The sequence below is a fragment of the Stegodyphus dumicola genome, chromosome X2 (genome assembly GCF_044657685.1).
Source record: "Stegodyphus dumicola isolate Sdum_Otavi_A_Nest chromosome X2, ASM4465768v1".
Taxonomy (NCBI): Eukaryota; Metazoa; Arthropoda; class Arachnida; order Araneae; family Eresidae; genus Stegodyphus; species Stegodyphus dumicola.
Window position 1 is genome coordinate 22,534,471 of NC_140781.1, and position 15,930 is coordinate 22,550,400.

Below are 15,930 nucleotides of genomic sequence, written 5' to 3' on the forward strand. Positions count from 1 at the left end.
TTCTTTAAATACTACGCAATCAAAATTCTTCTTCAATATGGATCTAAGCACGCATCTACAGTGCTCCGTCTTTTCCTTTGCTTTTATTATGACAATTAAGCCGGTAGGATAGTTTCCTGCAGCCTGAAACCTCAATGGAAAATTTAATTCAGCTCTTCAAATCATCGTTTTGTGATAACTCCAAGATAATGTGAAAGAAGTGAATCATCAAATTTGTTTATTCAGTGTTTAACAAATAACAGATCATTCTTCTGCTGTGGTGTTTTGCAAGTGCTTCAAAAAAATAATCACGCGTAGTGTTTACAGATTAAAAGTAATATCTCGATAAATTGAGAAGTTCGAATGCCTAGTGAAAAGGAAATCATCAGTGAATTACCGTTAAGGGATTCAGCATTACAGCGGGTTCAAGGTCGATCCGAGTTAGTGTTTGCAAGTATGTGCGACAGAAAATTATTTGCACTTTCGCTTTTTCAACAGCTCAAAAATTATTACATTCGTGTGAACCTAGCTCAGGAACTAAATTATTTAATGTGCTGCGAATTCTATAGTTTTCATTTCAACTTTGGTTAAAATTTCTGCAATTTGTTTTGAGAAAATCTGGAATTCTTGTTCATTAATTTTTCTAATTTTTCATAATTATGTGTGAGCAAATTAAGTAATTAATTTTAAGCTATTTAAATTATTCATAGGGAAGGATATTAAGATAAGTTTTCATGTTTTTGAAATTTTGTTGAGAATTTTGAATACGAATTTTATAATTATTCTAAAAATGAAGTTGGTGTTAAAAATAAGTAAAATTATTACAGATACGTAATATGAAATTATGGTAAATGCATGTTAAATTTATGGGTGATTGTATGTTAAGTATAGTGTATGTCGAGGGAGTATTGGTTCCTTCAACAGAGGCCTGTTATTACCTCTGTACAGTTGTTCCTTTTACCCTCTTCATGCAAGATAATGTTAGAGGCTCTCATTTTATGAGTGTTTGTAATTTTTTTATATTATTATTATATTTTTTTATTATGGAATGTATTAGTGCAGTTCTCAAAGGCCAGTTACCTTAATGCAAGGAACGGAGGCCTTTTCAAGTAACTGTCTAGGCACCCTAGGCCACCAGTGCATAGAACACACTGGTTAGCTCAAGAGGACAGCCCTATTGATGGATATGTTTGTTTAGAAGTATTGCGAGGCTTCCAGTTTGGTAAAATCAGGAATTGTAAATGAAAGATGATAACGGTGAAACCATAATTTCAGAAGCTTACTTCTATTATTATCTAGTATTAAAATATAATTTATCAATATGAAAATTAATATCATAAATATTTATGTGCATTACATTAAATTATAAGTAATGATTATGTAAAAGTTTATTTTGTGATATTCTGCGATAACAAGAACCTTCCCTGAAGAATTATGATTATCTGAACTCTCAAACAAAAAGACTTTTGGACTGAAATGCTGAAAAATTCAATAGGACTCTAAAAATTAAAAATTTATTTAAAAAAATTGATATTTATAAATTATACTTTACAGGATCAAAATTTTATTATTTATTTATATTTTTTTAATTTGCTTGTGCTTTAACTCTTTTTCTTTAAAAAGGCTTCTCTGTCGCTACGCCTTTTTCTTTTTGAAGGGGGGAATATGTAAAATAAAAATATATGAATCAAAATTATAGATTAAACTATAAACATTAATTCTTCCTCTCTATTCTAAAATCGTAATAACTTCTTTGCATTGCGTCATTTCTAGATCACTCTATGATCGGCGCAACTCTGATGACGTAATAATTAAGAACTGAAACTGTCGTTGTAAACCAAAACTTTTCTCTTCACGTGCTTCTTATCCTTCATAACTACGCACTTCAGCTTTTGCTCTGTGCTGTGCTAAGATGTAATTTCGCTGGCTTGCTTTCTATCCCAACAATATCAAAAATGTAAATCTTCTGTGGAAAGGCACGACTAGAGTGCCAAGTGATTGTGGCCACAAATATCAATTGGAAATAAAAATGGAATTAAAACTGCCTCGACTGCCAAATTCTTTAAATACTACGCAATCAAAATTCTTCTTCAATATGGATCTAAGCACGCATCTACAGTGCTCCGTCTTTTCCTTTGCTTTTATTATGACATATATATATATATATATATATATATATATATATCCTAGTATTGGAATAGAATCTGAAGACATGGATATTCTTAATTGAAATTTTTATAAGGTAGCCACTGAACTGACAAAGATGTTATATTATTTTTGGTATTGGAATAGAATCTAAAGACATGGATGCTATTAATGGAAATTATTATAAGGTAGCCACTGAACTGCCAATGACAAGCTTTTGTATTTCTCGTCTCGTTGAAATTAATATAAGTTCCTAAATTCCACTGATACATTATAGTCAAAGATATTATAATTATTATGTATCTTAAACCATTTTTAGGAAAAAACATTTCTCCTGTCAACAACGGCGTCGAAAAGAATGGAATTTTCTTTGAATCTTTTCTAAAATAGCGAATCGAGTTAACAGATGTTTTGGAACATTTAAATTAACGATTAGAACAGCCCGAATTAAAGAGCTGCGTTTTCTTCACCGTGTTGTATTGGATGCATTTTCTTCAACAGTATGCAGAGATATGGAATGAAACGGGGATTTGTTGTATAGATCAGTGTATAGATCCTTTGTACCTTGTTTGATTAAGACATACCTCATTATAAATTTCTATGTCTTATCCATTGAATCTTTTAAAATGTTATTGATACAAGACGATATGATCCATGAAAATTTGGAAAAGTGAAATCTGGTATATGAGGTTAATTGCTTTTTTTATATCTGTGTGAGATTTTCTTTGAGAAATATATCTGGCCGACTCGACTCGGAAAAATACCCTTCTTTTCCAACTTTGTGAAAGATGACAATGTTACCCAATGTTATTATACATATCGTTTTTATGATTTGAGGACAAGCTAAAAGAGTTTCAATTTTCCCTTCATGGGAAAGGTTTGACAAGCTCCTCGCTGAAACAGTTTTCTCTAAAGGGTTTTCAATGCATGGGGTTGATAAAGAATATCTCGTGAGAGATGAATATAGAAAGTTGTCAACATATATTTCACGCACATTTTGAAAAAGCTCTTGAAAATGAAATTCATTTTGGTAACCAGAACAATCCAAATTTTGTAGAAATGTGTGTAAAATTCATGTTTGAGAAGTTCTACCTTTATATACACGCTGGCCAATGAATCAGAAGCCACTGAGATTTTCATTCGAATACTTGCTAGGTATGAAGTATACAAAAATTTTTTATGATGTGGATTACATGTGGTTAGAATGCTAATATAAGTAAGGTGTAAGAATGCTTTTTACGATGCATGAAGTAAAATGGGAAAAACGGCAGATCTTTCGTGATTTGAAAAAGGTCTTATTGTTGGTGCCCGTTTAGCAGGGGCCGCGACTTCGAAGACAGCAAATCTCACTGGTTCTCAAAAGCAGCCATATCAAAGGTTTTCAAAAGTTGGAATCAATTCCCGCAGTCCTTCTCTAGAACACGTAACTGCTGTTTGAGCACAGTTTTCGAAGAGAGTGATCGGCGTCGTCTCCACCGAATTTCACTTAAGAACAGGGACGTTACTGTGCTTCAACTGACACAGATCGTCAACCAAGGCTCTTACAAAGAGATTTCAGCTCGAATCATGCCCAGAAAATTGCGGAGGATAAGAATGCAAAGTCGAGTGCCTGTGAGAAAACCAGTCATTTCTGCCCGACACAGAGTCGTAGCTAGGGTTTTCAGCGCCCAGGGAGAACTGAAGATTTCGCGCCCCGTACTGCTTGCCAAGGATGGAAAACATTTAATTCTAAAATGGCGTAACATCAGTTTGGAGCCCCTTGGATTCTGCGCCCGGGGACAGATCCCCCTTGCCCCCCTCTAGCTACGCCCCTGGCCCGACATGTAAGTTTGCAGTGGTGTCGGGAAAGAAGACGCCTGACATATGAGGATTGGAAACGGGCAATGTGTTTGGATGAATCACACTATACTTTATTTTGCTCTGATGGAAGGCGTCGAATTTGACGAGAATCCCATGAGGCCATGAATCCATCTTGCTTTACTCGTACTGTGTAAGTGTCTGGTGGGATTATCATGATATGGGGCATGTTCTGCTGGCATGGAAGTGGTGCCCTGGTGTTCCTCAAGGGTAAAAAAACAGCCATGAGATAACTAGATATACTGGCAGATCAAGTGCACCCTGCAATGTTGCATTTTTATCCTGATGGCGACGGATATTTCATGGACGATAATGCAACTATACAGCGTGCCAGAAGTGTTCAAATTGGTTCGCTGAACATCAGTCTGACTTCCAACACCTTTTGTGACCACCGCATATTCGGATCTTAACTCCATTGAAAATGTGTGGGATATGGTTGAAAGACACATCAGACAGCACTCTCCTCTTCCATTTAATTTAGAAGATCTAAAAGGCTGCATAGCCAATGCATGGTATTGTCTGGTCTTAAATACACTCCAGAAGCATGTAAGCTATATGTCCAAACGAATAAGAGCAGTTATCCATGCAAAAGGGTGGTCCAATAAAATATTGTTGTTGGGGTTCTAATTCATTGGCCAGTGTGTGTACTAGGGGTTCTAATTCATTGGCCAGTGTGTATGGGGTTCTAATTCATTGGCCAGTGTCTTTGTATTAAAACACATCTCAGTATGTTTTTCTGTGTCTTCCCCATTGAATCTTCTGAAAGGTTATTTATACAAGACTCCATGAGAGTTTGGGGAAGTGAGATAGTTCCCTCATTACTGTTTTTCAGGACAATTCGGGACCAAAGAAAGAGTCGTAAAAAATCGGACAGGGCCTGAATATTAGGGACGTATGGTCACCTTACGTTTATAAATTAGAATGTTCCGCGGACCATTTTACTCTTGTGACCTTCAAAAGCAATCGTTACTAATCACTTTAACTATATAATTTTGCATTGTATCATCGACTTTATTTCGAATCAGATTCACGAACTTTAATACATGTGCATTTCATTATTTACATGTTATGCGATGTTTAAATATACAGTCAACTTTCGAATTAATGTAATTCAAAATTACATTCAGTAATATAGTTTTTTAAAAAGTTTCGTGTTCAAGATGCTCTTCATGAAAATTCAGGATAAGACTTTGCTACGTTAGTATATTTCATAATTTCTTCTTATTATCTGATTACCACAAATTTTAGTTTAGTATTTAGTGAATGAATTCATTGAGAAAGTTGCAACTACACAAGATGCAAAGCATGTGAGATATTAATGTCAGATTTAAGGATCATATTGTGTTATTAACTTATAGAATTGATAACTTTATGCGAGTTTCAAAAAGATGTATTAAAAAAATCCTGTCATAGGTATTCTGTTGCTATCAGTTGTCAGAATACTTTGGGAAGATGACTGAGAATTATTATCATGTTCCAAACTGAAATAATGTATGGGCATATAATTTGTATGATTAAAACATACCTGAAATATACAAGAGATATAGTAAAATAAAATTTTGAACAGTAGTTTCTCAGCTTGTTGAAATGCGGTCTTTTTTTCATGCTTATGAAGAGTTTGTAGCCTTGGCTACTAATGTTCAAAATGAATTTATGATTAGGAACAACATGAATTATAAAAAAATAGCTAAGTTTATTGCTTTTTATTTTCCAGCTATCGAAATGCGACGCTACTAGAATAGCAACGTTTTGAAACCAAAACCAAATAATCATGAATCAGAACTAGTTGCCATTCATCATAAAAAAATTTAAATATAAATATTATAAATATGATTATTAACAAAATATTAAAGTTAATTTTATAAAATAATTAAACATATGAACAAATATATGAAATAAAAATAATTATTTCTCATGCAATAACTGGGCCACTACAAGTTAACATAGCGATGCCAAGGAATGCCAACGGAAGCTTTCGGTAAATGCTGCAATATCCAGTATGAAAGACGTATTTTTTTATTGTTCCGGATTGTATCTCAATTCGCTGTTACAGATCCAAGTGAAAAGTCTGAATGTGGCAAAAATGAGTTTTGATAGCTGGCAATACCGGGAATAGCTCTCAAGGAGAAGAAGGATTTGTAGAGTTGAAAATTCTGTTAGGGTTTTATTTGTAGTTGTATTTTGAGACATTTTCTTGCTAATAGAAACTGTGTACTATGACTTCTCAAGAAGTATTTAGTCAGTGGCTTACCCAAAAACTTGAGAGTTTTGATATTGATGATGAAGTTTTGGGTTCTTATATTAGTAGTATTATAACATCAGATGAATCAGATGCTGAAAAGAAAGATTCTTTAAAAGATATTTTAGCTGGTGTAACGGTAAGATTTGGCTTTTAAAAGCTGCTTAATGAATTAAATTTTTGAGTGGTTATCAGTACGATTTTAGAAACTTCTATAAACTGTTTTAAATATTTAATGTAACTTGCTATAAATTGTTCCAGATGTGAAATCAGAATTATCTTGTACTAATACAAAAATTGTTTTGTTAGCAAGCAAGAACAGACTAAAACAGACTCAAGCACTATCCTTAAAACGTTAAAAAATTACTTTGTATTTTCTTATGACATACAGGCATGTTACTAATAATGTAGTTTCACCCTGCCTGGTTAAATTTTAAATTGCTTGAGAAAGCATTAAATCTGAGATACATAGGTAAAGTAAAAAATGTAAATTGAATGGCTGTAAGAAACTTTTCTTGCCTAACCAGCTGCTGATATTATTCCAGTTTGCAAATTGGTTAATTTTTGGATTATGGTAACTCGGCGATTTTTTGGCGAAAATTTGGCGACCAATCCTGCTACAGCAACCTGCTAGTTTTTGTTTGGATGGCATTTTGTTTTCAGGCCCACTAGCGGCCGAGCGGTAAAGTCGCTGAACACTGGTAGCTTGGTCCGAGGTTCGAATCCCGCGAACGGGCTGGCTGCATGGTCGTTTTCATGCTTTTCCCCATATGTAATGTGTATACGAGCCAGTTTCCCTTAGGAAGTCCTCCACAAAGACATCCCTCCCCTTAGGCAGATGGCCCTAGTGTGCTTTGCCATAATTAAATACACCAACACCACCATTTTGTTTTCACGAAGTAAAGGCATGTTTCTTTTTACTCAACATTTTTTTCCCAACAATCTGCTAGCTGAATTACGCTTATGCTAGAACTTTTATGGAGCAAAAGTGCTTAATCATGATGAAGATTAGGTGCAAAATTGGGAGAAAGTGCAGAATCTCAAACTACTTGTCACGTTTTTAAGAATTGCACATACACAGTAACCATGTACACGTCGGCCAATTTTCACTTAAAAAAACATCCCAGAATTGCACAAAAATGGCATTGCGCACACTCTTGACTTTATCCATGTACACTGCTAAAGTCCTTACTAGTAACCTTTATCGCCTTACCAAAATGTCGCAAAACTACCCGTTACCATATTCCAAAGATTAGCCCACTTTTTATAGGTTGATGTTGATGTTGATGTATTTAATTATGGCAAAGCACACGAGGGCTATCTGCCTAAAGGGAGGGATGCCTTTTGTGGAGGACTTTCTAAGGGAAACTGGCTCGTATACACGTTACACATGGGGAAAACCACGAAAACGCCCATGCAGCCAGCCCGTTCGCGGGATTCGAACCTCAGACCGAACTACCAATGTTCAGCGTCTTTACTGCTCGGCCGCTGGTGGGCCCACTTTTTATAGGAAAACTAATAAACTAGTAACTAATAATTATTATTTATAGTGAACTGCTTTTTTGTCACAGATAAAATTTTGTAAATGTTTATAATGATTTTAAAATTGATTAATTGTAAATGTAGCAGTGGTGTAATTTAACAAGTGCACTCACTCCGGCTCTTAAACATTTTTATGTATTTAAATTGAGACTAGTAAAATTGAAATTGCATCAAAATATTATTTTAATGCTGGGAATATGAAGAAATATGAGTATAATTTACTGACGAATATTTAAAATAGCAAAGTTGGGTTGATCTTTGGATTATGGTAACTTGGCGATTTTTTGGCGACCAACTCTGCTACAGCAACCCCCTATTTTCTTTTCGCCGCCATTTTGTCTTCACAAAGTAAAGACACGTTTCTTTTCTTTTTATTTACTCAACACTTTTTCCAACAATCTGCTAGCCGAATTAAACTTATGCTAGAAATTTTATGGAACAAAACTGCTTAATCATGACAAATATTAAATGTAAAATTGGGAAAAAGTGCAGAATCGTAAACTCCTTGCCACGTTTTTCAAAATCGCACATGCACAGTAACCATGTACACGTCGACTTATTTTTACTTAAAAAAAATCCCAGAATTGCACAAAAATGACATTGCGCACACTCTTGACTTTATCCATCTACACTGCTATTTTCTCATTAATTACAAAAATTTGCACGAAAATGCAGGAAAATTTTGTGAATCTTTAAACTCGGTAAAAAGCACATATATGAAATTACCTGATCGCGAAAAAGTATATACCCTATCCAAGGATGAACATTTCCACGTATAATATAAATAAAATATCCAAAAACTTTTACCTCTAAATTATCTATTATAAACGTCAACAACGAATTCATAACAAAACATTAAAAATGCTTACAAATACTTAGTGTCAAATATTTAAATTATTTCCATGCACGTTTACTTCCACTCAAACGTATACCAAATTGCTACAAACATATAATTCACAAAATAACTATCATTTAATTAAAATATAATTAAACCATGTACACGTCGACTTATTTTTACTTAAAAAAACATCCCAGAATTGCACAAAAATGGCATTGCGCACACTCTTCACTATATCCATGTACACTGCTTTTTTCTCATAAATTAGAAAAATTTCATGAAAATGCATGAAAATTTTGTGAATCTTTAAATTCAGTAAAAAGGACATATATGAAATTACCTGATCGCGAAAAAGTATATACCCTTTCCAAGGATGGACATTTGCACGTATAAAATAAATAAAATATCCCAAAACTTTTACCTCTAAATTATCTATTATAAACGTCACCAACGAATTTATAACAAAACATTAAAAATGCTTACAAATACTTAGTGTCAAATATTTAAATTATTTCCATGCACGTTTACTTCCACTCAAACGTATACCAAATTGCTACAAACATATAATTCACAAAATAACTATCATTTAATTAAAATATAATTAAACCATGTACACGTCGACTTATTTTTACTTAAAAAAACATCCCAGAATTGCACAAAAATGGCATTGCGCACACTCTTCACTATATCCATGTACACTGCTTTTTTCTCATAAATTAGAAAAATTTCATGAAAATGCATGAAAATTTTGTGAATCTTTAAATTCGGTAAAAAGGACATATATGAAATTACCTGATCGCGAAAAAGTATATACCCTTTCCAAGGATGGACATTTGCACGTATAAAATAAATAAAATATCCCAAAACTTTTACCTCTAAATTATCTATTATAAACGTCACCAACGAATTTATAACAAAACATTAAAAATGATTACAAATACTTAGTGTCAAATACTTAAATTCTTTCCATGCACATTTACTTCTACTCAATTGTATTCAAAAATACTACAAACATATAACTCTTAAAATCACGATAATTAAATTAAAATATAATTAAATTAAAAAACACTACTTAAAATATAAATAAGCACATACATTAAATTAATAAAAATTAGCTTACAATCCTAATTACTTGCCCCGTGTTGTACATATGTGGTGCACGGGGAGTCTGTGTGTTCTCAAAGGAAAAAAAAAAAAAAAAAAAAATCCTAATTACTTTAAACTAAATCATTGCTAATAACAATTTTCCAATAATAACATACTAATTTATTTACTCCTTATATTTAGAACAATGCATAAAAATAATATCCTCAAATAATTAAAAATACTAACTTACCTAATCTTCTACAGAATCTTGAGTGCATGGCGGATCACAAAATGTCCATTTTCACTAGGTTTCTTGCACCGCCATTCAAACTATCTGTAATGTCCTTCCTTTCACACAATCTCATTTCATTCCCACATATTGGACATTCATACTTATCTGCAATTAAGCAATTCTTCTCAATTACACATAAACATAATAAAAATTTGGGATATACTTTATATACAGCCATGGGATCCAAATATTAAACAACACTGTTTCACAGAACATAGAATGAAACTACTGCTATAAAGTACAGCAGATATTTTTACAAATATACCCCCTTTTCCGATTAAAGAACAGTGATTCATCCATTAATGTCACATGACATATCTCATGATCTCTCATTTCCCTCAGACAAAATAATGCGTAATCGGAACTGAGTACTTCTCACATTATTCCCAAAGTCCTAGGTAGTAACCTTTATCGCCTCCGAAACGTCGCCAAACTACCTGTTACCATATTCCAAAGATCAGCCCAAAGTTGTAGTTTACATGATAAAAGTCCCCTATTTGAATTTCTTATAAGTAATTTATAACCAGGAATTAGTTTTCAATCTTGAATAATTTATCTACACACATAGGACAAAATAATGCGAACACCTGTGAAAAAGAATGATGCATTTCGCATCTGCAGTACATCCGCGCCACCTGCAACAGAAGCCTGCCACCTAGTTGAGCGTGAAGAGGAAGGACGTCCTCAACAGCAGTCACCTGCGTTGCATGCTTCGATCGAACTGTCTGTGAGAAGTTGAAATGTCAGACCTGTCAGAGTTCCAAAGAGGAATGATAGTTGGAGCGCGTTTAAGTGGAGCATCTGTTATGGAAACGGCAAACCTTGTGGGTGGGCAAGGAATACGGTATCAGCCGTTATGACAGTGTACATGAAAGAGGGTAAGATGACTTCTTCAAAGCACAACAGTGGCCGAAAGTCAAAGCTGGCTGATAAGGATAGACGGGTCTTGAAACACATAGTAGCCTGAAAACACAAGCAATCGTTATCCGAAATAACATTTGAAATGAACAGTCATCTGCATGATCCAGTTTCAATAAACTATCAAAAGGGAACTTCATGCTGCGAACATATGGCAGAGTGGCAATTCCTAAACTCTGGTGACAGCAACTAATACTTTCAAGCGACACAAGTGGTGCAGAGATCACAAAGGCTGGTCCCCACTACAGTGGCAACAGGTAATATGGTCAGATGAATCATCATTCACCCTATTTCAGACGACCGGAAGCGTTTATATCTGGAAAACGCCCAAAGAATCGTTTCATCCTGACTGCCTCTTGCTGACTGTGAAGCATGGGGGTGGCGCCATTATGGTATGGGGTGCAATATCTTGGTGCGATCTTGGGCCGCTTGTTATTCTGCATGGGAGGATCACATCCAATCACTATCTAAGCATTCTAGGGAATCATGGCCATCCTTTTGTCCAGACTGTATTTCCTGTGAAGATCCACTTGAACATCTCACTTGGCCCCCCCCTCAGTCTCCGGACTTAAATATTATTGAACATTTATGGGCATATTTGGAGTCCAAACTTTGTTCCCGATTTCCACCTCTGTCAGGACTTTCGGAATTAGAGACCGCTTTGCAGGAGCAATGGCTTAATATTCTTTTAAATATTGCCCATGACCTTTATGCATCTATCCCATGTCGCATTCAATCTGTACTTCTGTGGTCCAACCCCCTATTAATAAAAATTTTCCATTATTTCACAGGTGTTTGTATTATTTTGTCCTCCATCTGTATCTCTTCTGTTTGAACATGTTATTTTGTTTAGCTGTATGCAAATATTTCATGCATTTAGCTGTTTGTTTTATAATATTTATATTTCCTTTAGCATGATGTGGACATTGATAGCCTATGCAATGAGATTATGGACAAATGGTCTGAATGTCACAATTCCATCTCTGATGTAAAGAAAGAAGGTATACTTATATTTTCTTTTTTATATTGTGGCATGTTTTTATCTTTTGCTGGACACATGATTTATTGTATGTAGGTGCATACGATGTGCGAGTATTTACACATATGTACATACATATGGCACATGCATACATGAAGACATACATACATGCATATTTACTAACATTCCTGAATCCAGTTCCTGATAACAGAAGAGTACCTTATTATTCATTCATTCATTTGTTTTTTATTTTGTTCACAGATGACAGTGTAAAGATTACTTGATTGTTCAATTTGCTTTTAGGCTGAACATACAGAAATATATTTTTTGAATGTGAAATAAATGGCTAATCTTTGGAATATGGTAACAGGTAGTTTGGCGACATTTTTGTAAGGCGATAAACGTTACTAGCTGAGTCTTTAGCAATAATCTGAGAAGTACACAGTTCCAGTCACAGATTATTTTGTGGTAACTTTTATAATGGATAATTTAGAGGGAAAAGAAAATTAATGTAATTTCTTGCATATTTTATTTATTTTATACATGCAAATGTTCATCCTTGGAAAGTGTATATGCAAGCTTAAGATATAAAAGCTTTCATAGTATACATACTTTTTAGCGATCAGGTAAACTCATACATGTCCTTTTTACCGACTTCAAAGATTCACAAAATTTTCCTGCATTTTCTTGCAAATTTTTCTATTTAATGAGAAAAATTATTTACATGTTTCATATATAAATTTGCCCTGTAAAAACAAATTTTTGTGCACGTTTGTTCCATTACTTTCTGGAAACTTCCGATCGTGATTTTAGATAATAAGCACTTAAAAACAATTTTGCACCTGATCTTTGTCATGATTAAGCACATTTGTTCCACAAAAGTTCAAGCATAAGCGTAATTCGGCTAGCAGATTGTTGGAAAAAATGTTGAGTAAAAACAAAAACATGCCTTTACTTCGTAAAAACAAAATGGCGTCAAAAAAAAAAAAAAAAAAAAAAACTAGCAGGTTGCTGTAGCAGGGTTGGTCGCCAAATTTTCGTCAAAACATTGCAGAGTTACGATAATCTGAAGATTCACCAAATAAACATTTTTGTTTATAAAATGAAGTCTTGTTTAAAACACTTCTCACAACTAGGAGCACTTACAGAAATTGTGAGAAAAGTTTGCAACATTGGCCTGAAGATTGTGTTTTAGAATAAACAGCAAAATTTAAAAAGTGTTGTCCTTCCACACTTCAGTTTTGTTTTTCCAACAGCAGTGAAAATAAAACTCTGAAATATTTCTCTCTTACCAAGGAATTCTTCCTTAATAATATCATTGTGATCATGATTTAGTTGATATTTACAATTTTCAATCAAAAGCTTTGTATGAATAAAAACAGTATAACAAGAGTATATTGAAATCTGGTGCTGGTTTCTTTAAATGTCTCATCTACAGAAAAAATATTTTTCCTCTTAAATTTTCTGTGTAGCAACTCGGAATCTCATTATTCTATATCTGCCTTGACGAAGCACATTACTAACCTCTATAAAATAACGTTTCACGTGGGAAATGCTGGCCCCAAAACTTTTATCTATTTGAACTATTAGAAATTCATCTAACTTGGCTAACATTACTAAATAGGCTTTTTAACCATATTCCTTCTCTTGAACATTCACTAGCTGCTTCAGTTGTCAAAGTTGCAATAACTGACTGTGGCTAATTCATGGTATAGCTCTACCACTATGTATGTCAAGAGTATATTGAAATCTGGTGCTGGTTTCTTTAAATGTCTCATCTACAGAAAACAATATTTTTCCTCTTAAATTAATTCTTATGAAATGAGCTTCAGAAAATTCTGAAGCAGGAAAATGAGCTTCAGAATTTGAATACTTAAATGTTCTTGCCATTTTAATTATTGGGTGCATATTTTGTTCACTGGAGCCATTTTGCTCGGGAGTATAACGAGGTACGGTTAGTCTTTGCATTATTCTTTCAGAATGTAAAATTGCATGGACTTTGTCTTTGTCAAATTCATCTTTGTTGTCGCTGAGGAATTCTTTGACTGAGTGTCCAAAGGTTTTTGTATGTGCAAACATATCTTTTAACATATTTGCAACTTCAGACTTTTCTTTGATAAAGTAACCATACTGAAGCTTCATATAACTGTTTTTACACAAAACTAGGTATCTTCTTCTGGAAAGATTCATCTAAAGGTCTACAAACATCAGCTGAAATTAATTCATTAATATTGTTGGCTTTCTTTCTAATGCCAAATTCTTAATGGTGTGCTTTGCCAAAAATACATGGTTCACACAGTTTTCTTTTAAATGCCATTTTAACGCCAAATTCTTTCTCAAGCATGTTCATAATGTAATTTTTATCTTGATATCTCCATGTTTGATGATGTAACTGCAACGAGGAATTGTTTCCTTTGACAGTATCCACTTCTATAATTTTCTCAGGTATAATTGGTTCAATAGCTGCCTTATATAAGGTACCATAAACACTGCGAGTTCCAAACAGACCATTAACCAGCATTCTGTAGTTGTTGAGATAAATTTACTATTTTGATTTCAGTCTTAAAGCAGAAAATAAATATCTGTTTATCTCAGGTACATACCAAACATCTTTTAAGTAGATTCTGTGTATTTTATTGCCGATAGTTGCCTTGATACAAACTGTGCATTTCCAGAGAGCAACTAAGGTGCCCTCCAGCGGCCAAGCGGTAAAATTGCTGAGCACTGGTAGTTCGGTCTGGGGTTCGAATCCCGCAAACAGGCTGGCTGCATGGGCGTTTTCGTGGTTCTCCCCATTTGTAATGTGTATACGAGCCAGTTTCCCTTAGAAAGTCCTCCACGAAGGCATCCCTTCTCTTAGGCAGATAGTCCTAGTGTGCTTTGCCATAATAAAATAAACCAAACCAAAGAGCAACTAAAGTTTCTTTTTCAGTAGCTTCGATGCTACGTGCACTATGAAACTTCAAAAAATCAATAAAATATGTGGTAGAGTTCATGATATGTCTTGTAGCTTCACTGTCAATCTAAAATGATATTGGATCCGTCTTAGCTGCACAGGCTTCTTCGTGCATGAACATCAGTATTACACTGCCTGTATTTTCTGGACTGTTTTTTTTTTCTACCTGTTCTTGAGCGGTCTTCCATCAGCAGTTCACCGTTTGTACTCTTACTCCATATCCTTTCTGCTTGTAATAATTGCTAAAATCATCTTTTCTCAATTTTCTCAATTTGCCTGTTATATACTGCTTTTGTTGTTTGGAGTTTGATATTTCTGATGCTACTTGTTCACTTGTATTGCCTTTCTCATGACTTTTAAATTCTGTTTCACAAGAGCAAAGGGCAAAACATCTAATATCTTGCAGTTGAGTAGCATGTCAGGTTTCTTATTTTCATTTTCTTTTTATGTCCTAAATTAAACTCATTCGATAAATTTTTTTTAATTTGGAAAGATGAGCTGCCATATTATCATTCTCATTCCACTTGAATAAATTAAAAAAATAAAAAAATAATAATAATAAAAAAAAAAAAAAAAAAAAAAAACTGGATGCATATATTATATAATTGATTTTCTAACGATGCTTCAAATAACTTATGTAATTCCAACCACACTTCTCTAGTAGTCTAATCTCATAATCTTCTGAAGAGTTTCTTCTGTTACAAAATTTGTTAAAAACATCATAGCACTTATATTTTCATTTTGGAACTTCTTAGCCTCATTATATTTCTCTTGTTGAGCAACCACAATATCTACTGAAAGATCTAGTTTCACTAAAGTTCCTTCTACAATTTCTAAAGCACCAGGATGATAGCTTAAAATAAATTTGATCCTGTATTTCCATATAGGCAGCCAATTTTGCCTTGTAATGGCTTTACTTAGATCTTAGATAATTCCAGCCTTTGATTTTTAAACCACTTTCGCTAGGAAGAAATCAAAACACTTCTTAGATTAGGCTTAAGGAATTTCATTTTATTCTTATCAACTCAAAACACTTGATGCAATATGAGAGCTTGTTGTTTCTATAAGCTGAAAAAGTGTTTCAAGAATTAAAAAAAGA

At 33.8% G+C, this 15,930-nt stretch overlaps 1 protein-coding gene across 1 annotated transcript in view; it reads left to right on the forward strand.

Annotated features, from left to right (window-relative positions):
* The first annotated feature begins 5,949 nt into the window (after positions 1-5,949).
* Positions 5,950-15,930, forward strand: part of LOC118197410 (coiled-coil domain-containing protein 43-like) — a 76,174-nt gene continuing 66,193 nt past the window's right edge. Inside the window, exons 1-2 of the mRNA XM_085809113.1 lie at positions 5,950-6,359; positions 11,810-11,897. Of these exons, the coding sequence (XP_085665239.1) occupies positions 6,198-6,359; positions 11,810-11,897 (250 nt within the window). The 5' untranslated portion in view covers positions 5,950-6,197. The remainder of the gene's footprint in view (positions 6,360-11,809; positions 11,898-15,930) is intronic.